At 40.1% G+C, this 25,636-nt stretch overlaps 1 protein-coding gene across 1 annotated transcript in view; it reads right to left on the bottom strand.

The window, feature by feature from the left end:
* Positions 1-16,470: 16,470 nt before the first annotated feature.
* CRB1 (crumbs cell polarity complex component 1) overlaps positions 16,471-25,636 on the bottom strand; it is a 99,373-nt gene continuing 90,207 nt past the window's right edge. Inside the window, exon 13 of the mRNA XM_074151778.1 lies at positions 16,471-16,686. Within this exon, the coding sequence (XP_074007879.1) occupies positions 16,471-16,686 (216 nt within the window). The remainder of the gene's footprint in view (positions 16,687-25,636) is intronic.

Raw genomic sequence — 25,636 nt, 5'->3', positions numbered from 1 at the left:
TTGGGTGGGGCCATCAGAAGCTCTCAGCACTGGCTGAAGTCCCCTCTCAGGCATTGTAACACAGACTTCAGCTGGAGTTTTAGACACATGCTGGGGGCTTTCGAAAATCCCACCCAATCTATTAGAAGAGTGTTTTAGATCTCAAAAATCTGTTTTAGATGTCTTTTCGGGTTTTAGAATGAGCTAGTTTACGACCTTGTGTTCTTGTAAACGATGTAAAGTCTAGGCAAAAGAACAGTTAAGCTAGGTTTTTAAAACGGCTTCTATTTCTCCACCTACAATCAGTCATATTCAGTCCTCCAGAACAATCTTTCTTTGGTGCAGCTGTCTAATGGAATTGCTAGGGGCATCTAAAATGTTTTCTCTATGCATGTAATTAATTGAAGAAACATTTCATGCAATAATAAATGAAGTGCCAGCATGAGGCCCTTTTGGGAACGCGCCCCCTGTGTCATACTGACTGTAGTACCCTGGCCTGCAGAAAGGAGCCCCATGGCCACTGACCTCCCTGACTCTGCAGGGACAGGTCAAGAGTGGTCTTTATTTCCAAGGGAGTTAGCAGCATCTCTCTTGGTACCAGACTCTAGTCCGGGTGCTGTGAGACTCCAGCCAGCATTTTCCCAACAGCCTGACATTTCAGGCTAAACAAATGTGGCTAATAAAATGATGCCTGAGGCGAGCAGCTTCCTTATTGCAAAGCTCAGGATGGCAAAGGCTGTCTGTTCCCATGGTATCGTCGTAAATCCGTGGAGAAAGAATGTAGAAATAAATGCACCAGCAAAACCAGTATGAATGGTGATGTGACTTGTCTTCAGTGACTTCTTTGCTGCTATTAGATGTGTATGTCTTTGCCAAGTGTTGTTTACCTGTTGACAGAAGCTGGGCTGAATAGAATATGTCCTCAACTTCACCCCAAGGGCATGGACCACAGCTGGCCTAGAGTTCATGATCTTCGGGGTGGTTGAAAATAAAGAAATGGAAAAGGGATGGTATGTGGTTTTGTGCAAAACCTTCCTTGATTTGCTTTGTAATGTCTTTTTTACGGTTTTAGTTCAGTTGCCAATTGAAAGTACTTGATAGGTCTTTCCTGGAAGCTGCTAAACCTCTATTCTAAATAGAGTTGCCTGATGAGTCCACAGCCACTGAGTCTAGAGAGCTATCCACCATCTGTGTAGTTGGCAGGGCCGTTGCCATTTTCTGCTGACTCGGAGTACGAAGCAGGTAACACAGTTGGAAGTTACTCCAAGGTTTACTGTTGTAAAGGGTACTCAAATTAACTTGTACTATTACTTAGGTCAATACTAATGACATTTGCATTTAGAGTCCAGTAACAGTATTAGCATTTGAAAAATAAGTTGAACTCAAGTACGTTGACAATTGTTACGATTCTGTGTGAATTGACATTCTGTTTCTGTTGAAAATAAGGGAGCTACTTGGTTGTGTGGGGGAAATGTGTTGACTTTCAAATCTTCAGTGAATTTTGTGCAATATTTCTCCTTGTTTCAAAGTAATTTAGTAGTGCACATCTGCTTTTCAAGCAGATTCTTGAAATGGTATTTTTCAAAAATGTGTAAAATTACATGAAGCTTTGAAATATGGTTGTATGATAAAAACATGAAGAATATATTCTAATGAGGCAAATGTATATTTCCAATGACTGGCAGTGATTACGGATGTCACATTCTATGGAAATAATAAGGCCTAAGCCAACGTTTGCATAGCAGTAGTTCTGTGTAATTCTTAAAGCTGTAACCCCATTAATTATTAGAATTTATGGTGTTTAGTTTATCGTTCGATCATTTGTTTATCATTGATAAAAAGATGAGGAGTTAAGCATTGCTTTTCAGTGCCACCAATGAGGTGAGAGTTCATGGTGATGACCATATGTATTAAGAATTTAGCTTGTGACATCCCTAATTATCGTAAGTCGTTACTTTAAAATATCTACTAATGTTGCCAGTATCCTTTTAATTTTTTGTAAATTAATTCCTTTCTGTATTGATGTACATTTTGCTCTAACCTTTGCTTTTCCCTTAAGACCTTCTTTAAAATAATATACTTGAATGAGGCAATAAGGCACTGTGGAACGGCTACTCTTGGTGCAGTTTACGCACAAGCACATCACGTCTGTTACTTCAGATTTTTGAGGAGGAAGAGAAATTTAAAATGCTTACGTGTTTAGCCAACTGACAATTTGTGTTTGTTATTTTTAGATTTGTGTCAGATACAATGAGAAATGCCTCAACACAGAACAAAGCAACATTACGTATCCCAATGCTTCTAATTTTTTTTCAGAATGTTTTTTTTAGTGACCTTTGAAAACCATTCCTGATAATGTCCTTGCAGTGAGCCTTTAATACTTATAGGAAAGGCGTAAAGTACACCATGTTTTGAGGTTTTATTGCTCATTTTATTAGTTTTGGAGATTTAAAAAAAAAAAAAAAAAACAACAAACAAAAAACCAGCATTGTCCTAACAGTTTAAAGAATTTAGTTAGTTGCTGACCTTTAATAAAAATTAGAACCAAATCTAAGAATTTACTCCATGCTTTTGCACCCTCTGGACTACTGTTCAAAGTCATCTCAAGAACTGTAATTCAGACCTTAGACTACTGTCAGTAGTGCACTGTGTAGATGTAGTAAATGAGCTGTGATGTGTGGTGTGTCTTGTTGGTTTTTTTTTTTTTTCTTTCAAGTTTGTGGCATCAGTAGTTCTTGGTGAACTCCACATTACCATAAAGTGCCCAACACTGTATTATAAAATAAAACTTAACAATATCAAAATTCCTTGGGTGGTGCAGGTTCTTGTTTGATGGGTTGATCTGAACAGCATTTTCATGTTTATCAGGCATATAGGTTAAAATAATACAGTGATACTGTATTATATTGGAAGTTTTTCTCCATTGAATGATCATTTCAGTTTCTCAAATATATAGAACAATGAATCTGTTTTCGTATTAATTACTGTTTATACAGTACAAACGTTAAATGCTGACATCCTTTGTAATTCCAGTGGTATTTTGCTGCCTCTAAAAATCTTGGCTGATCACGCCTATTTGTTAAACAGCTTATTTTGGTCTGTAGATCTTCAAGTTCTTACCAAAAAAGTAGGTGTATTATCTCACTTTAGAGATTAAGAAATTGAGATATTAAGGGGAAACTGCATGATGAAGGTACAGTAGGAATAACTGATGGGTACTACGGTTTGAACCTTTAACATTGGATATTAAAAAATAACAATAATAATAATGATATCCCCAAGTATTTTTGTACTGTTAAGCCAAGTATTATCAGTATCAGAGTGGTCTTGTGGAAATTTCTAGCAAGGGAAGAGGGATGCCTGGCCTCCTGTAATGCCTGTAATGGGTTTGGACTGAAGGGTCAGAGTGTGCTGCTGAGAGTCCCCGGAACCTCACCTTTCCAACCCTCACCACGCAAGCCTGGTCTTGGCACCAGCCGACCTCCCTCCCTTGTCGCCTCACGCCCCGACTCCAGCCCCTCCTGCGCCCGGTGGCCCTGCTGGGCTGCGTGGCTCTGCCTTCATCCCCTCTTTTTGCTGCTGGTGGGGAGAGGCTGGTGCAGAAAGCACCTCTTGACTTCGGTGGTGATCAGGAATGAAGAAGAATACATGGTTTATTCGTAACTTAGGCAGGCGAAATAACACATAACATAATAATGTGTCATGAATGTTATGAGATACGACCTAGCTTTTGAGTATAGTTGCTTTGCTGAGTCATTTTATGCAAGTGTGTAACTACAATTCAGTTAGGTTTTTTTTTTTACATTAAATGACTATGCAATATAATCTGCACTGTGATTCACTCTTCTAAATGAAAAGCATTTTGATATCTTATGCAGATAAACAACGGGGACTGCGGTTTCGATACTGATATGCTCAACCCACAACCGATGAAAAAATTACAAATTTTGTTCTTACAAAATAATGAGGGTATGATTTTAACACTTGCTTACTGCTTCTATTAGTTTAGTGTAGCCAGCAGAGTGATACAAGCTGTGAAGACTGGTAGCACAGGGATCTCTACTGCTAGATTAACCGTAGCACATCTTGCAGTGATTTCTTCATTTTGCCAGTAGATTTACCCACATTTATTCAGCTATTGAAAAAAATAGCTGTGATAATAAACTTCTTGTCATAGGTTCAGATTATGCGCCAATGGCGAACATTATAAAAATGTAGAAGCCTTTAATTTTTGCAGAGGGAGCAAGAGTGTATTAAGATCAAGTCTTTCAGGGTAAGTTTGCCTGTTTTCCTTAGCTTGTTATCTCAGGGCACTGAGGGGGCAGTTGCAACTCGCTTTCTACGGTTATTTCAGTTCAGTAAGTTCTTTCAAATGTAAGCATGTGAAAGGGTTGAAAAAGAGGAGGTAATAAGACAAGTTAGTCTAAGTTAAGTTGGCAAATTTTACACAGATGCAGCAGGACTCTGTTCCTGTTGATACAACTATACCAAATGCCTATGAAAAATTATTTCAGAGGAGTGTGGTGTCCCCGTCACACGGTAGCACCCTGAGTATGGAAGCTGGCACATTTATTAAGAGTTGTGGCATTTGAGGGGAAAAATGCAACTCAAAGCGGTGTCTTGTTGGGGACTTGTTTAGGAGGAGAAATCATAAACACTCTATTCATTAGCAGCTTCTCAGTTGGTTGTGCTTCAAAATACTGCTTTTGCAGGATTCTTTTATACAGTGCAGCTGCAGCTGTACCTGAATGATGGACAAAGCATTTCATTTTCTTTCCAGAACTCACTGTGTGTTAACCTCATGTTCACAAAAGGGAAAGTAACTTTATCAAATTAATGGATTTAGATTTTTATTTAATGTGACAAGCAATAACAACAACAAAAACCTAAGCAATGCCTGAAGTGATGTTGTGGCTTTGCTGGTATTCAGATAAAGCAGAGTCAGTCTGCAGATTTTCATCAGTCAGAAAAAATGCTAGCAGCTTCTTAAGCTTCAAAACCCCAAAGGTTCTCAATCCCGTTACAAATTCTGTATGAAACATAAACAAGTATTAGTTCTAAAAGCAAAGTTTGGGAAGCACATTTGGAATATGCTATGGCCATATATCATTTCCTTCTGTGGCTGCCTGTTTTACATTCCTCCTGCAAGTCGAAGGGCCAGGTTCCCGGCAGCATACTGCTCCACTAATTTTCTTCTTTCAGGTCTACTACTTCTTTTCAGGTACGTATAGCTATGAATATCTCAACTAATATACTTTCCAAGGTGAGTATGTTTATCCTAGTACAAAATCACTTAATTTTATCTGGAATACAATCATAGAATGACTTAGGTTGGAAAAGACCTTTAAGTTCATTGAGTCCAACCATTAACCTAGCACTGCCAAGTCCACCACTAAACCATATCTATATGTCTTTTACATACCTTCAGGGATGGGGACTCAACCAATTCCCTGGGAAGCCTTTTTCAATGCTTGACAACCCTTTTGGTCAAGAAATTTTTCCTAATATCCAAACTAAACCTCACCTCACACAACTCAAGGCTGTTTCCTCTCGTCCTGTCACTTGTCACTTGGGAGAAGAGACCGACACCCACCTCGCTGCAACTGCCTTTCAGGTAGTTGTAGCGCGTGATACGGTCTCCCCTCAGCCTCCTTTTCTCCAGGCTAAACAAACCCAGTTCCCTCAGCCTCTCCTCATGAGACTTATTCTCCAGACCCCTCACCAGCTTCACTGGCCTTCTTTGTACACGCTTCAGCACCTCAATGTCTTTTTTGTGGGAAGGGGCCCAAAACCTGCTGATGGGGCGGGGCCTTGCCAGTGCTGAGTACAGGAGGATCATCACTTCCCTAGTCCTACTGGCCACACTGTTTCTGATACAGGCCAGGACGCAGTTGGCCACCTTGGCCCCCTGGACACACTGCTGGCTCATGTTCAGCTGACAGTCAACCAACACCCCCAGGTCCTTTTCTGCCAGGCAGCTCTCCAGCCACTCTGCCCCAAGCCTGTAGCGCTGCCTGGGGTTGTTGTGACCCAAGTGCAGGGCCTGGCACTGGCTTTGTTAAACCTCATCCCGTTGGCCTTGGCCCATCGATCCAGCCTGTCCAGATCCCTCTGCAAAGTCTTTCTGCCCTCCAGCAGATCAACACTCCCACCCAACTCGGTGTCATCTGCAAACTGACTGAGGATGGACTCGATCCCCTTGCCCAGATCATTGATAAATATGTTAAAGAGAACCGGCCCAAATACCGAGCCCTGGGGGACACCACTGTTGACTGGCTGCCAACTGGATTTAACTCTATTTACCACCACTCTCTGGGCCCAGCTTCCAGCCAGTTTTCCACCCAATGGAGAGTACTCCTTTCCAAGCCATGGGCAGCCAGTTTCTCCAGGAGAATGCTGCGGGAACTGGTGTGAAAGGCTTTACTAAAGTCTAGGTAGAAAACATCCGCAGCCTTTCCCTCATCCATTAAGCAGGTCACCTTGTCATTTTTTGATTGCTATGCCCAAGACGGCCTCCAACCTTCTCTGTCCACAAACAGCAGGTCCAGTGGGGCACCTTCTGTCGTTGGCTCGCTCACTGGCTGTGTCAGGAAGCTATCTTCCACATGCTCCAGGGACCTTCTAGACTGCGATATTGTGTTTCCAGAAGACTTCTGGTAAGCCATGAGAACAAGGGCTAGTGATTGTGGGACTTCTCCCAACTGTCTCTTCATGCTGGTTGGGTGGTCTGTAACAAACTCCCACCATGATATCTGCTGTGTTGGCCTTCCTTCCAATTCTTACCCGTAAACACTCAACCTTCTCACCACCATCATTAAGCTCTAGGCAATCAAAACACCCCCTAACATACAAGGCTACCCTGCCACCTCTCCTTCCTCATTGTCCCTTCTGAACAGCCCGTAGCCATCAATAGGTGCACTCCAGTCACTGAGCTCATCCCACCAAGTTTCAGTAATGGCAACCATAATGTAGTGTTCTTGCTGCACAATGGCTTGCAATTCCTCCTGCTTGTTGCCCATGCTGCATGCATTGGTGTAGAGGCACTTCAGCTTTAGCTTAGCTTTAGCTTCCAAAATGATAAAGAGGAACATTTCTATGTATTCAAAATGGCTGGAGGGTGGTTTTCTCAGCTCGGACCGTTCAAAGGAGAAATATTAAAAACAATGTTTGACTTTCAGGTTTTAGCCTTGACATGCTCATCTTAAAACTTCTGGAGCCCAGTTTTTTAGAGAGTGGTTTAGCATTGGTGACTTAAGTTGTGGTAGATGAGTTCTGAGACTCTGGGTCCTGGTGCCTAGAAATGTGCTTTAGAAGTCACAGCTACAGCAGAAAGTTGTGGCTACCTATTCCCCCTGCCCTCCCTGCAGACCTTTGTTTAGTTCCGTACTAGCACTGGCTCCATGCTCAGTAATGTAACATTTTATAGTATCAGCAGTTTTCTATTCACCGTTTCTTTTAAGAAAATAACCTGCTAATATAATACCACCTGTTTAGCGATGAGAAGGATTATGTACGTAAAATGTTCAGCTGAATAATACATACAAACATCTGACATTTGGCCTGCTCTGAGAATAGGCGACATGCTTATTTAACGATTTTGAAAATGTTAAAATGGTGAGGTAGAAATTAAAATGTCATTTTAAAATATTTGTATTTAACTTATCTGATTCAGTCCTTTTCTACATTTCCCCTTGGCATATTCGAACTGGGGGTCACGGTAGCAGTTTGACACCGCGGATACTTTGAAACATATACTGAACATTGTTGGCATTTCAGCCTAATTAGTTGCATCCTATTTTGTGATTTGTCTTTGGTCCTTTGGGTTGCTGGCCCAGGATTTTTTTTTAACCATTTTTTTTTATGCTCATCATTGTCTCATTTTAAATGTCAACAGACCAGTACTTGTGTAATTGGTTTTTTCCCCTTACTTCTTTTCTCCCCAATGTCAGAAAATTTGACAAATGATTTCTACATCTCAGGCAGGCTACACGAGAAAAATATTATCCCGGGATTGAGTGACAAACACAGACTAATCGAGTCCATGTCCATGCAGATCTTGAGTACAGCCAGATATTTTTCTGGCCAGTGGTCACTGTTACCCACAGTTTTGAACTTCCTTTGTTTTTTGGTTTTGTTTTTTTTTTCCTGCTTTGTCACAGGGGTCTGAGTCAAGGTGACGACTCCTGTGGATCATTCTTGGTCATTGCATCCAAGGCTTGAAATGGTGTTCAAACGGTAGTGCTGGAGGCAGCCTGGAAGGAGAGCCTTGTGCTTTTCACTCTGAAATAACGCCTGGGCTCCTGGCTGGCCTCGAGCTGGCTGCAGTTCAGGAGGGTGCCCTGTCACCGCTGGGTGCACGCAGCTTGTCATTTGGGCATCCTTTGCCTGCCTGCTGAGGAGGTGACTAGAAGCAGCTAAAGCTGCATTTAATTGTTTAAGCTGTTTAAACACTTGGAGCAGAAATATGTGGAAACACCCCACACACCTTCCCTGCAGACTTACGCTTTTCTAATCTGCCTAAATATTGTGAAATTACTTAGGGGTAACACCTGAAGTTCTGTTAGTAGCTTGTACTAACTGCATGGAAGACATTAAGTTATTTATTTCATGGGACAGAACGCGGCTATTTAACTGGAGGCTGCCCTACGCTGTGACTACTTGTACATTGCAAACATGCTGCGGTGCAAATAGCTGTTCATACAGGTGGAAAAGGCTCACAGCCCAAATGGTCCCATATAATTAAGATTGCTATGCAGAGCCTGCCCTTTCGGTTTGCTCTCACTCCTCCAGTGCCAACGCTGCTGTCACTGTTTTTGAATTTCTACTGCCAAGTAAAGTTTAGCGCAGGTGCCAAATGAAACTAAGTGGGTTTAAATTGGAAACACACATTTTTGTCATCGCTAGTTATTACAATACATGCCAATGAAAATTGTGCTTTTGCTGAAACTACAGGGGAAATCTGAAAGGTCATACACAATATTGAGGTAAGAAAAATGTCATGCTTTAAACAGTGCCATGAAGAGCATAAAACCAGATGAAGGCCCGTGTAATTTTTCTCTGATCAAAAAAGATGATTTAAAGTCATGATTTGGACATGTCAGTCTTGCTGGTGTTTGACAATGTTAGATGAATTGCTGGTAAATATAATTGCTTTGCCAAATGATTTTGGGGAAAGAAAAATCACAGCCTGATAAAAGAAGAAATTAAAAGCAACTTTTATGAAACCAAGTCAAAATATAACAGAGTTGCTCAAATTTGTTACAGTATAAAATCTCCAATACTTTTTTATCCGATAAATATCATTTGAAAGAACCTAAACTTAGAAAAATCAGTACTGAACTGAGAACTCTGGACTTCACCTGTGCCTTGATTCATAATTTATACTCTGTCTTTTCGATGTGCAAGAGGTCTTCACACCTCATGGCATGCATTATAGATGGAGGAGTTTAGGTTAAAACATGCTTTTACTGTGAGGCATAGGGTATCGCCCACTCTCCACATCAAATTCATGTGTGCAATTTAAACAAGACCTTACTCTGTTCCCAATAAATACACACCAGATGTATCTTTTATAAATGTTGGGTTTTGCAGTGTCTTGACACATGCCAGTAGTTTGAAGCCTGTGCATGCTTCAGTGGGGTGTGGAAGCCCCATCCATTCATTAAACTGTGATGTTTCGCAATAGGCAAAATCTTAGTGTTGTCAGCTACTCACTGTTCAACCCTATTGACTTGCAATGTCTAATCTGATGCTTTTTTTTTAATTGTTTTTCAAGGTGTCAATTTTCTTTAGCTGAGAGGTTACTTAATAACACAGGCAAAGGAACTGGTCCAAAATCCTCTAATCTGTGACTCCTGATGTTATGTGACATTACATGTGTAAGGTTTGTCCTGCAGGAGGACTTGCAGAAGGCTCGGGGCTTATGTTAAATAAAACATAGTTGAGAAATTTGTGGCTGGGAAAAAGCAGGCTTTTATCTGGAGACAAGCTTTCTGCTGTGGGACTTTATTCATTGTGGTCATTTTAAAAAGAACTATGTTCTTTGTTTAATACCATAATTCAGATATGTTTATTATCAATTAGCATCTGTTTGAACAATAGTCAGTAGCTGGACTTCAGACATAGACAATGACAATAAATTATAGCTTAGCTCCCCATCAACCAGAAAGCTTGATGGGCCAGATGCTTTCTAGCTTCCTCAAGGGCCAGCAGGCACAAGTTTTGGCAGACCTCAGAAGGGAGAGGATTCCCTGAGAGCCCTCTGCTGAGAACTGCCTATAGTGGCTGGAAAGCTGGCATGGCATCATAGCTGTAAGTCATATACTATGAAAATTTCAAATCACTCAGTTGTACTTAACAGGAAAGTTCATAGCATTTTGTTGAAACAAATAAGAATTCTTGAGCTTCCTAACAACACTGAGAAACAAATCCTTGGTGATGGTGGTGTTCATCTTCCAGAGAACACAGAAAAGCAATGTTTTCTATTGCAAAGCCGCAAGGTCAGATCACGATCATCAGTGTTAACTGCTTGGGAGAGCAAGGTCTTAGAGCATCCAGTTACTAAAATAACAGTAAAGCACGAGTTTTGTGTTTTTGGGGATGTTCCTCAGGTTCAGGCTTAAGAGGTGCTACTGATTTAAGCAGTGAAATAGACTTCCCAAAAGTCTCCTTGATACACTTGGATTTGGGGGGTCAGCTGCTAAATGGCCATTGTGGCAGGGCTGGGCACTGCTCAGAGAAGACACATGGAAGTGAAGGAACAGTGTTTGCATTTGTCTTAAATCTGTCTTACCTGGAGGCATCCTGGAAAGGCAGCCACGGGAAGCCAGGCTGGAGGACAGTGTGCAGTGCAACTGCAAGCATCAGTGAAGATGAATTCCTCCACTGGGATCCTTTCAGTTACAGCATCAGTTAAAGCTGATGCCTTTGGGACAATAGGACTCTTGGTTTCTGGGCTTATTGATCTTTATTGAAAAGTAACAGAGAAACAGTTGAACTGAGCAGTAAACCCCTTGTGAAAATGGGACGTAGATTAAGTGAAGAAAATTCTTACCACTCTGCCATTTTTCTGCCTGCACTCGTCCACAGTGCTGGAAAGACAGTAGTAATTTAAAAAAACAGAGTGTGTGATTCTCATCTTGTATGAATTAGCTCCAGTGAAGCTGTTGTGATTCATGCCACCTTGGGATCTGGCACAAAACAGCTCTCTTTGATGGGCACGGTGCAATCAGTTGGCATGGAGTAGTCAGAAGAGGGTGCAGATCACGAAGCTGAGGCTGGAAGCCTGTACCATAGCACAAAGATGTAATCTCATTTCCAAGTACAAAAAATGTTTCTTGATCACTTTATTCCAAAAGGAAAAACTGACTTTTAAACTGCAAATATGCTTCCGGCCCAGGGATAATTTCCTTTGTAAATGCATGTTGAAATAATCCCATAAAGCAAAAAAATATAAATGGCATGTGGCTTGATATAATCCTTATTTATTGGCCATTTTGATCCTGTACACAGCAAAATAGTAATATGAACACACCATCTAAGCTAGAAACATACTATGAACATACAGAGAAGGAACGGTTATTTTTACATAAGATGGAGAAGGCACATAATGCAGTGATACACTATGATAAATTTGAGCTGGCCAAATTCCAGCTGCAATATTTGTATTCTGCCTAGTGTAAATATTCCTGGGACTCTGAAGCTACTCCTCACTGGTTCACAGCTTGGATGTCACCTCTTCCCAAGGGAAAAGGGAATGGGCTGTGACAGGGGAATAAGTTGCTTTATCCTTCCTCTGCTTCTGAGTATCTTCAGAGGGATCAGGGACCTGGTGCAGAGCGGATCATGTGCTCTAACTTAGCACCTTCTCTTTCTTTGTAGAAGGCTGTTAGACATGAAGAGAAAGTTTAAATGTGTAAGATTTGGGAGCATATTGTGCATTTGTTTCTTTAATGGATAGGTTGCAAGTGATCCTGAATAAATTATTTTACTTTCAGCTTTTGAGTCAAAATAGGGAGATAGATTAAACAAATGTAATTTTGAAATATTTTAGGTCTTCTGCATGCAGATACCTCCCATGTTAATGGAGGTTATCAGTGCTTTTTTGGGAAACTAGAAGCCAATCTCTGTATTTTTTTCTTTATAGCAGCACAAATGCTCTCTACAACTCTCAGATGTTATTGCTCCTCCCTGAATGTCTGTGCTTCTGTACGCATTTTATTACACTCCTGGGCTGAGAAGCAGTAAATAGCTTGACATCTGCTATAACAGCCTTAATCCATGGTTTAAATTTCAGCAAAGGTGGTACTAGACACTCTTTATAATGTATTCTCTCTTGTTTTAACTGTTGCTCCCCTGGTTGACATATGGCCTGGAAGGGTCAGTCTTCCTAACCATGCATTTCACGATCGCTATAGCATGTTAATATAGTGACGGCTTTGGGACTTTTTGTGCGTCTCCAGGCTGCCATTGAGCTTTTCCAGCTGCAATGTCTGCCTCCCTGACTTCTTTGGATGTTGCTTTGTTAGTTCAGCTTTTCAGAAAGTTTGTTTAGAAACCAAGTTTGTACCTTTTGGGCCTTTTCTTGTTTGTTTCTTGTAAGATCATAAATACAGTTTTGAATATTTCACATTTTAATCCCTTATTACAAGAAAATGTGCTCCCTCTAAATTATCTTACACAGACCAGTTTTGGTAGGTAATTCTCATTCCTGACTCACCATCATCCTCCCTTCCATTTCCTTTGGCCTCACCACAATGAAAGCCCAGCTTCACCTTTGTTGCCATCCAGCTTTTGCCTCCGCATTCCTCAGGTGCCATCCACTTTCATTTCCTTTTCTTCTGTCACTTTTGCATTTCCGCCACTGTTATTTTTATCGTTTCCTCTCCACTGAGACTGACAGCAGTCACTTACGACTTACTCTAATCTTAGTTTAAAGGTTTTTTCCTCTGCCTTCTCTCTTCTTGACTTACCTTCTACAAACCACACTCATATTTCACTGTGAGATTTTTTCCCTTTGTTGTGCTTTTATGGGTGCCTTTTTAATTCTTTAGGGGCATATTCCTTCAGAGCTCTCTTTGGTCTGTATGAAAACTCCTCAGGCTTTCATCTTCTCTGCTTGTCCTTCCTCTGTACACGTTCCTGGGTATCTTGCTCGGCCCTATAGATCCTCTGTGTGGCAACACTTTCTCAAATATTTTATTACCTCTGTACATACTGTTTTTCTACTGTCTCCAAAATTTCATCCAAAAAGTCAAACCACTGAGAAGAGCAGAATTACTTTCCAGCCACTTCCTTATTCTTGCTCTACCTTGCACTGTGAACAATAACACTTTCCTTCAAGTTAGTTCTCTCTCATGCAAGCTGCCTCCATCTTCATCTGCTTTCTCTCTTTTGTCCTTTTTATTTGAATCACATAATGATTTTGTCTGGAAGGAACCTGCTGAGGTCATCTAGTCCAACCTCCTGCTCAAAGAAGAGCAAACTTCAAAGTTAGAACTTTATCATAAGCATTCTACTGCTTCTTATGAAATGACTTAATTTCTGTTTTTCTTTCTTCATCTCTGCTATTATTGAGGTCTCTATTAATTTTATTTCTTCATTTAGCTCATTGACCAGAAATCCAAGAACATAAAGCAGGTGCGAGGAACCATCTTCCTTGCATCTGCTTTACTATTTCAATGCTGCTGCTGCTGCTGTTCACACCCAGTTGGTGCCTCTAGACTCCCCCCCAGTTTTCAGAGCTCTCTGCCCCCAGGTCCTTCCCAGCCTGCAGCCTAACACAACTTCTTGTTCACTTACTGCTTTCCCTCCAGGTCTCACAGGTTCCTGTGTCTTTGCCCTCTTTGCCACCTCTGTCTAGAGGGTGGCCTTGTCTTTGGGTCTCTTGCAGCTTCTTTGGGTGAGGCTAGTGTAAGAACCTGCCCAAATCACTCCTGCCTCGCTGGTGGTCTCTCACTGCTCAGAATCACAGAATTGTAGGGTTTGGAAGGGACCTTTGGAGATCATGAAGTCCAACCCCCCTGCTAAAGCAGGTTCATCCAGAGCAGGCTGGACAGGAACGCATCCAGGTGGGTTTTGAATATCTCCAGAGAAGGAGACTCCACAACCTCTCTGGGCAGCCTGTTGCAGTGCTCTGGCACCCTGAAAGTGAAGAATTTTTTCCTCAAGTCAAGACAGAACTTCCTGCATTCCAGCTTAGGTCTGTTGTCCCTTGTCCTGTCACCAGGCACTACTGAGAAGAGCCTGACCCCATCCTCTTGACACCCATCCTTTAGCTATTTATAAATATCTATATTTTTGCTATTTGCTGTCTCACTGAGCTGTATCTACCTCAAACTGTATACTCTTTGAGTCACTGTCATCTTTTTGCAAATATTTATTTATCTTTCTAAAAATGATCATGCCTAATAAACTTTATAGTATTTTTTTATTATTATGTCTTAGCAGTGTCTCACAGGGCAAATGCTGGTATAAACCAAGAGTTTCAATTAAAAGCTATTACATCTGTTGTTAGATATTGCCATAACTCAAAAAGATTTTCCCTGAATCTCTGCTGTCTCTTATCTACCATCGTATTTTTGGTAATTTATTTTTCCATTCTTTCTTTAGTCGCCATTTGAACTCTCTGGATTTAAACTGTATCTGTACAACAACGATTGCATTCAAAATAATAAGCTTCAGTAGCAAAGCTGTAAATTGGCCTAGAATAAAAGCTGTTGTGCATTTTCGCTGTGACTACATTCTGCTCTTTTAACTCAGCTTGAATCCTACCATCCGCTCACATTTTCCATGGCACTTTGTTTTGAAAGGTATTGGTGAGGACTGCAAAAAATCCAGAATGTGCTTACTATCATAGTTACTGCTAATCATCTCATACGAAAATAAATGTGAGTGACATTGATCTTCAGTAATCCCTTAAGGGGTTCATTCAAAATGAATTATGAATTGATCATTAATTAAAAAGATGAGTTAAACTCTTGGATAGTGAGTGTGCGTGCTGTATTATGCAACTCCTGGAATAGCAGTCTGGGGTTTGATGTATATATCTGGAATGTTTCACAACTGTGGGAATGTATAAACTAAAGGAACGTATAAACATGCAGGAAGAACGAAATGCCATAATGAACCATCCACTTCGTTGCCTCTTTATTGTGGGTTCAGTTTGTGTGGGAGCTAATGCTTATGCTTTAACTTCTTGACTATGTGTGAAAATTAACTGGATGAGCTACTGCTAAAATTTGCCTCTCCAGTTCAAATAAACCTTGGATGCATTTTTGGCACATCCTTTCCTACTACAAGAATGATCATTAAATCTGTTGAAGATTTTCAAATGTCTATTTCATTATGAGATTTCTTCCAAACTTTTCTTGTAATTCAATTACATTTTATGCATGTATTTCTTTTTCAACAAACAGTTGCAATCCTTTTGTTGCTGAGTTAAATAGGACTATCCCTCTTTTAAAAGACGAAAATCGAGGCACAAAAAATTATTTGTCCATGATCATACGAGACGTCTCTACTCCAGGAGAAGCACCAACTCTGGTGTCAGAGTTGGGACACTTTTTCATTATTTCCATGTTAGTGCTTTACCTGTAGGCCACTTCTTCTGCTTTCCTGGTATTTTCCATGAGCTTAGGAAAATGTTTTTGAGCATGCTTTTTGGCAGCCAATGTATGTTTGCAATGTGAGAAGCAATAATTGTATAAAATGGACCATCAGGTAGTATTGTAATGAGAAACCAGCAGTAGTGTGTATGTGCAGAATTTGCTTAGGTTGTTTAGATTTCATGTCTCCTTAAGAGGTCAGATTGTGGCCACTGGAAATTTTAGGACACAGTCTTTTACACTCAGAGAAATATGTGTGTTTGTGGAAACTGAAATTATTTTCAGTAGAGGTTGGAATGGCAGCAAGTAAAATAAGAGAACTGGAGGAAAGAAAACCAATTAAATTTGAAGCATTTATTTTGGAGAATTTTTGCACAGCTTCCTTTTAATCCCTGATTAACAGATGAAAGTAGATATGCTGAGACACAGCTCTAGTACTAAAACCTTTGATAACAGAATTAGAATGTCTTTACCGTACAGACTCATTTGATTTGTCTGCATCATCTTCTGTAACATTGATTGCTAGGCAGTCAAAGGAAAGCACAAAAAAGCTGTTATTCGTGTTGCATCTGAGACAGGCACTTACGTGTACCCCAGGAGCCATTACTGTCTGTAATGCCTACTGCTTATTACCAAGGCTGGAGTTTCCAGTGCAAATAAAAATAGTCCTTGGATGGGTTGGTCCAAACCAATGATAAATGGCATTGGTTCACTTAATTGCGAAGACAATTTTAATGTTATTTAACTTAAAAGGAAAATATTTAAAGCCCAAAGTCATTGTAATCTTTATAGCGAGTATTCCTGGAGTCCGAATGAAAATGAACATATCTAACATATGTACACTGTCCCTTTTCAGTCATCTTCCAGGATGGAGGAGCGCTTTCTTCTAAATCAGTCTTTCCATCGGCGGTGGCTGCACCATGTTCCACATCTCTACCCGGGATCCCTCCTTCTCCTGCCGGCTGGGGCTGTAGGTCCCTTGAGTTGCCCGTTTATTGGCAGCGATGACTGAAACCACAACTGCCAAGAAGAGGATCAATAACAAGGCCAGCGTTACTGAGCCAATGGAGGTGAATATGTTCGAGATCAAGTGAGTTGTCAACTGGAAGGATTGAAATAATTGCAATATAATTTATGTCAAGAGAATACTGAGACATACTTGAGCTACCATGGAAGGAAAACAAAAAATCATTCTACGGATAGGGCTTTGCATAGATGAGCTACTGCTGAAGCACCATTTATTGTTAGATAAGTACATAAGCTACTCCAGATTTCAGTTTTTTTGACTCTTCAGAAAATTACAGTGTTGGATATTTAATAGACAAGGCAGAGCTGAATAAATTTCATGTAATGACACATTTCGTATGACAGCCTCCTATTCTGCTTGAAAATAACCTGTGAGCTAACATGTCTGTAGATGGAAGTAGTAATTCAGCAATTATTTTTTTGGTCACTTTAATAATAATTCCTTATCCCTAATTTGGATATGAATGCATTATTGCTAGTCTTTGCTACAACAAAAGTTCAACATGAGCAATTTTGACTGGATGCAGTCACATTTCTCTTTCTCTTGCTGGAGGAGTCAAGTTTATGTGAATACTTGTACTTATATTTAGAAAATTGTCTTACTGTAAATATTTTTGTAAAATATACTGTTTCTATAGACATTTGTGCTAGTAAATTTTCCACCAGCATGTTTGCATGAAATAAGTGTATAGAGGCTGCACAAAAGTGCAACTGAAATCTCTTCAGTGAGAAATTAATCAGTATATTTTCACAAATATGTTTTAAAATATTCATCCAGCTCTTCTTCTACACACAGGCTTTGTAGCTTCATCTACAGAAACACAAGCAGTACAGTACAGGATGAACGTAAGGGCACTCTGAATTTTTTTTTTTCTGTTTTCATGTGGCAGTGGGAAATGTGATAATGTCAGAAGGCACAGTGCACATAAACAAATCTGCCAGTTGAAAAGCTTTAGACCAGAGAAATTTTATAGTTAGTAGATGAATGTTTTATACACACCTACATATGTGTTTTTATATGTAAAAAATACTTATGGTGAGGTAAGCCAATGAAGTGATGTGGTTAGTGTGGAAAAGTGGTCACTACGGACAGAATGACCCTGGCAGGAATTGAACTTCTGGAAAGATTCTGCCATCCATCATCTTTTGATTTGTATTATGAGTGACAGCTGAACTGCCATAGATGAATGTGTGCTTGAGGCTGAACTTTCAAATCCCAAAATATTAGAAATGGAAAACAGCAGGTCAAAGCCCATTTCCCAGTTAGATACTGCATGTTACAGGATAATCTAGTGACCTGCATACTCGTAATTTCTAAGGAATTGCAATTACAGTGCTGAGAAGGATGACGATTTTGCATTCAGTGATGGTTGTACTGTAAGTGGATGCTGTTGCTGTGCGTACATTGCTTGGGCTCATGCTGCTCAGATGCCTTTGCAGAAGAATGACAGTGCCAGAGGGAAATTGTTAAAACAATCTTTCCTCTTTTTTTTCCCTCTCCATCTCCACTCTGATGTAAAAGGTCCTACTACAATAATAAAAGTAAGTTTGGCTTAGGGATTCTCTTTAGGGGATGCACGACCAGCTAGGATATTTTCCTCTGTCCTTGATGGCTAAATATATGGTTCCTATGATTTTAAAAACATTTTTTCCAAGAGAAATAGTCTAGTGCAGGTGACAGACCACATGACTCCAACCCTAAAACAAGGTGGCATGAAACATGTTGGTCTATTAAATTGTATTGGATTGGGAAGGTCATTTCATCTTTAGATGGTGTTACAGATATATTTGAGGTTTTAGTTTTTCTCTGTACTGTGTTAGACTATATGACCCTTGTTCCTCTTGTCTCAGAGAGGCTGCAAATTTTTAATGGAATTTTTATTCTCAGAAGCTATCTTTTATCTTCATTGTCTGCTCTGGGAAACTGAGGACCAAGACAGTCTAAGTTAACTCTGACCCTTGGGTTGACTGGGACATTTGTGAAGAAATTTGCCACCACGGGCAGATGGATGGTATTGCCTGGTCTCTGGTATGTGGAATTTCTGAACTTATTGTCCTGTTTTCCAGTCCATACTCTTTCTATTCCTGTTGTAAGTATGTCTGTATCTATGGAGATATTTTAATTTATTATATCCTTCAAATTATTTTTATTTCTTAAAGAAAACTTTTATGCGAAGGAGTTGCTGTGACTTGTTAAAATGCAGTCATATACCTAAACCTCATTCTCAAGTTAAAATATTGTAACGGCTTTTTTTTTTTTTTTTGCAATAGTTACTTATTACAGAAGGTTTACCAATAGCGCACCATAACAATCCACTACACATTTTGTTCCAATTCTTGTTCCTGTTTAATAAATATTATTCATTCATTGGATTTGGTTTGGTCAACCAGTGACTTGAACCTGAAAAAAACTACTGAAAATTGCTCACATTGCCTGAATCTGTGTTGGACAAAACACTTCCTCTTGAGTGAGTATGTAAAAAAACTTACCCCCTAGATTAAAATCTAGACAGCTGGGTTTTCTATCATGATCAGAAACATAAGATAACTTTATTTCTGTGTTTGTATTGCTTCTAAATCCTAAATATGAAAAAACCCCAGCCTTTAAGTCATCTTTTTTGGTGGATTCTATTTTTCCAAAAAAAATCTACTGTTCAAGTGCTCTCCCCTGGTTTATCAGCCCACAGATTTACAGTATAGGTAGCCCCCTTAGCAGTAGCCCTGAACTGATAACAAGAGTTGCCAGAAGGCTCTGCAGTCTGGTCCTATCAAGATCAACTGCTTCTTTAGTAATTAATGGCTGAACAGTTAAACTAATTTGGAAAATCAACTGGCTGATCTGGAAAAAAAATAACCTGAGAAGTTTTGTCCCCCATCATCTCAGAGTTTGTTCATCACAGCATTTGGTGATCCTGAAAAGAAAGGACTGAACAGCATTTTTAGAAACATAGTGTTTAGAAACATAGTGCAGCTGAGACAGTGGAAAAAGAGGTTTTCTGTTACCAACCCTACTGTGTATTCTGCATAATGGTAGAGAGTCGACTTTAAAAAAGCAGTTTGAACATAAAGGTCCCATATCAGTGCTTCAGGCTCTTCTGGTAAGTCCTTGCCTGTTGCTTTCACTATAGATGGATCTAGAGTATGAACCTTTCTGATGTTTCAAAGAGCAGAGCCTCGGTGACCACCGCGGGACTGCTCATGTGTGTAGCTGCTTATCTGGGTGTTCACAGCCACGTAGCAGATCACCCGTGAATGTCAGTCTGTGGGAGTCCTAAAGTGCTGGGGGGTGAGCAATGCACAGCTGATGTCTCCTTGGTTAGACTACCACACTATAACATCACCTTTTAGTTTCATATCACATGGGCTGCTATTCACTTCCCCGTATTAGCTTGTTAAGATCTTGTTATTGAATTGGTTGCTTGGGAGATGGCCACTTGCTATGAATATACAATTTTTTGGTGTGCTTATCACAAAGCTGTGGTAGAGTCCCACACAAGAGGTCTTCTGTGGCCTAGAGCTTCAAAACCAGAAGGGGAAAGCTCTGGAGAGGAACGGACCAAGCAAGGAAAACTTCATTTTGTCTCAGGACAAACAAAAAGCCACAGGACAGCTCAAGATTTATGAAGAAAAACAAGTTACTGATTTTTTTTGCTAAAGACCTTTGTTGTCAGGGAAGCCTATCAGACCCTCACACGCTGTGATGGACTTTCAGAAATAATTCTTGCCAATAAATGCCACAAGGTGATCACAGCTATTTCTGAATGTAACTTCAGCACTGCTTATGAATAACTAAATATATGTAGGGTAACTAACTTTACTGACTGGGCAGTACCTTAGAGATTCTCATCACACTTTGAGCAGGAGGTTGGACTGTGAGACCTCCCGAGGGCTCTTCCAAAGTGAATTGTCTTATGAGCCTGTTTAAAATGTAGTCAGTGACAGAACAGTTCTGAGAGCTCTCCTGCCCCTAATATGCAAAAGCTGTCAGTAAAAGGTGTATCCTTAATGGCAATGGGTGCTGACGGCAAGATGATGCCATGTGCCATGGTAATACCGACAAAATGAAGTCTGTTAACATTAGCAGGCCAATCTGCTTCTTGCTAAGTTATTTTCTGTAGCATGTTCTATTTATATATCTTTGCATGTCAGCTGGTGCAAGATGAATTTATTTTGACAAAATCGAAAAGAAAAAAAGGAAGAAAAAGAAAATGTTCTTGAATTTAGTTTTCATGTAGTGAATAGCTTCATCTGCAAAGGCAGGAGGAAATCTAGCAAAAAATCTTTTTTGTCTTTTAAAAACCTTTTGGCTTTCATTGGTGGTTTCATTTCAAAGCTGATTAATTTTTTAGGTTTTTTGAATTATTAAATAAAAATGATTTAAAATGTTTAGATTAGAAAAAATAAATCATTGGATGGAATGAAACGTCTTTGTAGGTAGGACTGGGTTTTGCTTTTCATTTGGTTATTGAAATAGATTGATTGTTCTGCTTTAGTTCCTTGATTTGCTTTGTAGATGAACAGTTTTGATAAGGAGGGCCCAGTTCACAAGTCAAAGCTCAGTAGCATTTATCAATCCGGTGTATGTATGCTTATCTTTAAAAAGCCATCTTCCAAACATTTATTTTATAAGAGGGGAAACGTTAGGGATTTGTTATATATGAACATTTCCATGTGTGCCAAATGTCAGAGGCAAAGCACAAGGGAGCCAGCAAAATACACAGGGCCTCTTCCTCTTGTGTGTTTTACATCAGCATGACTTAGTTGATCTAATCCTGTTTTATATTGATATGGGGGATAAGAATTATGGCCACAGACATCAAGGACTGAGCCAGATCAGGGAGAGAGAAGAGCTAGCTGTGGTTCCAGGAGAGAAATTGCCGTGGGTGTGAGAGAAGTAGCGTGAGCTTCCTAAGGACACTGAGACCTGGGCACAAGCTTTGCGTGGGAAAATGTGGCTTGGATCAAGGCTATGTGTCTTTGGGACGTGAAAGACACAACATGTTCTGAAAGCAGAAGCATGCCTTTGTTGCTGGGCATTAAGAATTAATTAGCCTTCATTTCGGCATTCGCATAGAAATGTGCCTGGTTCTGGATGCTTCACAAGACAGAGACATCAACACAAGCTATAAAAAACAAAGGGATTGCCAAACCCCAGAGGATTCCCTTTTCTGCAATGTGAGGGGAATTCTGCAGCTGCTCATGTGCGCTGGAGCTTTTGCCAGCGAAGTCTCCGGATCCTGAGTCCTGACACCACTCACAAGGTTATCACTTCATTCACGGTAAGAACTTCTGATCCACGCCATCCAGATTTACTGCCCCCAAATCAAAACCATTTGCTATAGTAATGAGGGACGATTGGCTTGAATGGTCTTAATCCGTGTCAGAATTACTTTGAAAGGTCTGGGGGCATATAGGGATAATGCTGAGCAGCTGAAGAAAAGCCATTAACTTGATTAAAAAACCCATGGATATGCTGAGTTTATTTCATTGAGGATTTACAGCCATCTTATCAGAATTTTTTTCTGTTAAATGCTGAATTCAAGTAAGAATTCCAGTAGTTCAAGGAGAAATCCAGGCAGTCATACACAAATCTGTTGCAATGAGATGCATTGATAACCCCAGTTTGTGGGACTACAGTTTATTTTCAACAGCAGTAAAGTGGCCATAAATCTATAGATTGACTTAGTTCCAATAAAACACCTCAAATGAGCGGCATATGAAGTCTCTTTTCCTGTAATTCTTTTTTTCACCTTCACAAACAAGCACCTTGTGCTCTCTCTCGCATCAATCTGTAAAAAGTAGCTGCTCTGTTTGTGCTAAACACCAGCCAGCAGGTCCCAAGAGCTGTGTTGACCTAGATGTTAGGCTGCTGAGTTGAACCAATAACCCATTTTGGACTCATTTAAAGAGAGCAGATCCATGTCCAGCTGAGCCAAACACTGCACAGGCCCCTGGAAAGGGCAAACTACTTTAAAGATTCTATATGAATCACCTATTTCCTCCAACTGTTTTATGCTTTTTATGCTTTATCCTGGTTTCCTACTTCATGCTGTTGTCCATGTGGGCACTCATCTATGTTGAGTGTGTCTATACATGGTTAGCATTCAGGTACTTCAATATTTTATGCCTTTCTACTTTGATACCTGTGGCACTTAGTGTCTGTAGTGCACCTTAGCTGATTTTCCACTGTTTATCACCAGTGAGGCCACCAACTCCCTTTTCTTCTGCACACCTTACAACTCTTCAGTTTATCTTGTGGGATTCAAAAGTGCATTGTCTATTGGAGTCGCATTGCATAGCCATTCTTCTTGCATCTGTGTGTGAAGGAAGTAAATCCTGAAAGATGTAATATCTGCTGTACTTGAAACCTTGTGCCTAACAAGCTTCAGGATTATCTGGTAAGAAAAGTGTTTGAATTGTCTGAAATTGAGAAGCAGAAAGCAAGAGAAAAAAAAAACAGATCTAGGAAGACTGCCGCAGGGTTTCTCTCAAGTTTTGCTTCCTTAATGAATAAGAACAAGACCAGTTTGTAGGAGCACCAGATTCAGACTTGAAGCCTTGAATACCTGATGAAGATCACCATGGCCTGAAGATAGGACTGCTTCCCCCTGCAATTGGCCAGCCCATAGTTCCATTTCAGGCTGGCCTGTAGTTGCCACATACTGGCTCTGGTGCTAGTCACAGGTAGCTTTGCCTTTTGTATGCCAGGTAACACACCAGGGTAAGCATGACTGCTTTTCTCTCTACATCTTGGGACCTTTTCCCTCTGACACCATCTCCACTGTGAGGAGGCTATCCTGTCATCCCTCACCTACCTCTGTAGTCCACTGAAAAATCTATCTATACTACATAGAGAGTTGTAGATAACCATGAATTTTCATCGTTGTCATTGCTGTTTCTGCCATCAGCCTCCGAGTTGTTTTCCTGATCTGCAGGAAAAGACAATCTCACTGCTGGAGGGTCTGAGTGGGACACCAAGTCCTGTACATACTTCTATGGACATTGCCGAATTTAGGTGACTAGTCACAATATGTGCAGAAGAACCACAGTATTGTGTATATATATATATAGGTGACTCACCTTGAAGAAGAGTGTCTGTAAGTAATCTTTTTCTTATTTTTCTGTTTTTATGGTAGATATTATTGTCTGAATATTTTCTTAAAATGTCTCTGAAGAAATTACATTCACTACCATCTCTATCTAGTGCACATTTGTTTTGGGGTTTTTTTTAAATGTAGTTTGAATAGTTTGTCCTAGTTGAAAAGCGATAGTTTGAATGAATTCCCTCCTGGAAAATGTCAGGTTTTAGTTGTCTGACAGTTCTTGAAGTAAAAGCACAAATATAGAGAGAATTAGTGTTAGCAGCTATAATGATAAATTGATCATCTGGCTTGACCAGTTATAGATCAGAAAAATGTAATCTTCAGTGTCAAGGAAGAATTACATCTCTGGTGTCCTGTGAGAAAATGAAGAAGACATTGATTGAAGTCTAGGATTTTAGCTGGGCTTGCAAGGAAAGTTCCTTATTAAGAAATTCTGACAGCCTCCCTCCTGACACATGAAGTCACACTGTTGTGACACCACAGAAGTTAACAAGGAAGTTTGTTCTAATTATAGTGGAGCAAGAAATTGGAGATTGGAGATGGAGCTCTCTGAAGTGTTGCAACTAAACTGTAAAGCAGCTTTGCTTAAACAAGGGTGTTATTCACATTAGTCTTGATCTTCCAGTCAGATTGGCATACACAGACCTCCTCACCCCCACATTAGGCTGCAGGACCATTCCTGGATTACTTGGAAACAGTGTTGTGTTTAAATCAAAAAAATTTACCCCCTCCTCAATGCTAGTATTTGCAGATAGTATATTCAGCTCAAGTGGCCTTCTATTTACAATATTAGCCTTTTGGCTGAGTAGCTTTTCAAACTCAGAAGCTCACTTTTAGGAATTAATCTTCAAAGAACAGGCTGCATACAGTAACTATAATTTATTTAACTACTTGCAATATTGATGTCTGACATATTAATTGTTTAATGGAAATGGTCCAGCCATGAAAACAGTGATATTTAGTATGCCTGGGATGGCCTGTCTTAGGCAGAAGAAATAATATTTCTGTTTTCACCACTGTACTTTACGTGGGTTCAGCCATGAACCCCAAAAATGCAAAAGTACATAAGTAGCCCCTTAAAATCTCCATCAGATATTTTGCTGGATCAGTGTCTCACAGGACAGAGTATTAAGTGCCTTTTCTCTTAGACAGCAGGGTGTTGGTTGTACACAGAGAAGTGATTTGGCTGGCAGTTTGGGAGGTAAGCTGTCATTAAGCTGTGGGCTTTGAGAAGACTCCTTGATAGCGTTTCTGCAGCAACTGCCAGTGCTAATTTTGTAAGTGTGCTCCAGCTTTTTTTAAGATCCTCTTGGTGGTGCAGCACAGATTAAATGTGCAGTTCCAATGTGTTGTTAAGAGATGCCTTTTAAAATTCTATCGACAGCCTCCTGTGTAGGAACTTCACCATCTGCTGCAATCTGAAAGGATAAGAGGGAAAATCTATAGTGCAAATCCAGGCAAACCATGCTGAGGAGGAGTTTGTCCCATAGCTGCTAAATCGCAGACTAGACAAATGTTTTAGTAAAGGTGTCAGTCTCTGGGATGTAATACCCCTTTCCAGTTTGGGAAATGCTTTGGGGTATGACACAGAATTATTTTGGTACATGGATAACAGCACAGTGTATCAAGTGTGTTTCTCCATAGGGGATAACTGCATTACAGTTTTGAGACAGCAGATTCTGTATGAATAAATCTTGGTGTTGGATAAAAGCCTTATCGGGCAAGCATCTTGCAGGAAGGAATGGATGATATTTAAAAACAAAAGACTATCATTGAAAATAGTAACTTTCTGTCATTGCGCCTGTACAGCTGGGTTGAGTTTATTGCATCCCTATAGTTGGCACAGTAGGAATGACTCCTGAAGAGGCATTTGGAAGAACACACAGTAGTGGCCTTTTGACAAAGTTTGCTCTTGTTGTCATG

This window comes from Numenius arquata, chromosome 8, assembly GCF_964106895.1.
Source record: "Numenius arquata chromosome 8, bNumArq3.hap1.1, whole genome shotgun sequence".
NCBI lineage: Eukaryota > Metazoa > Chordata > Aves > Charadriiformes > Scolopacidae > Numenius > Numenius arquata.
Note: the sequence above shows the minus strand (reverse complement) of the source record. Positions and strands in the feature narration are given on the sequence as shown.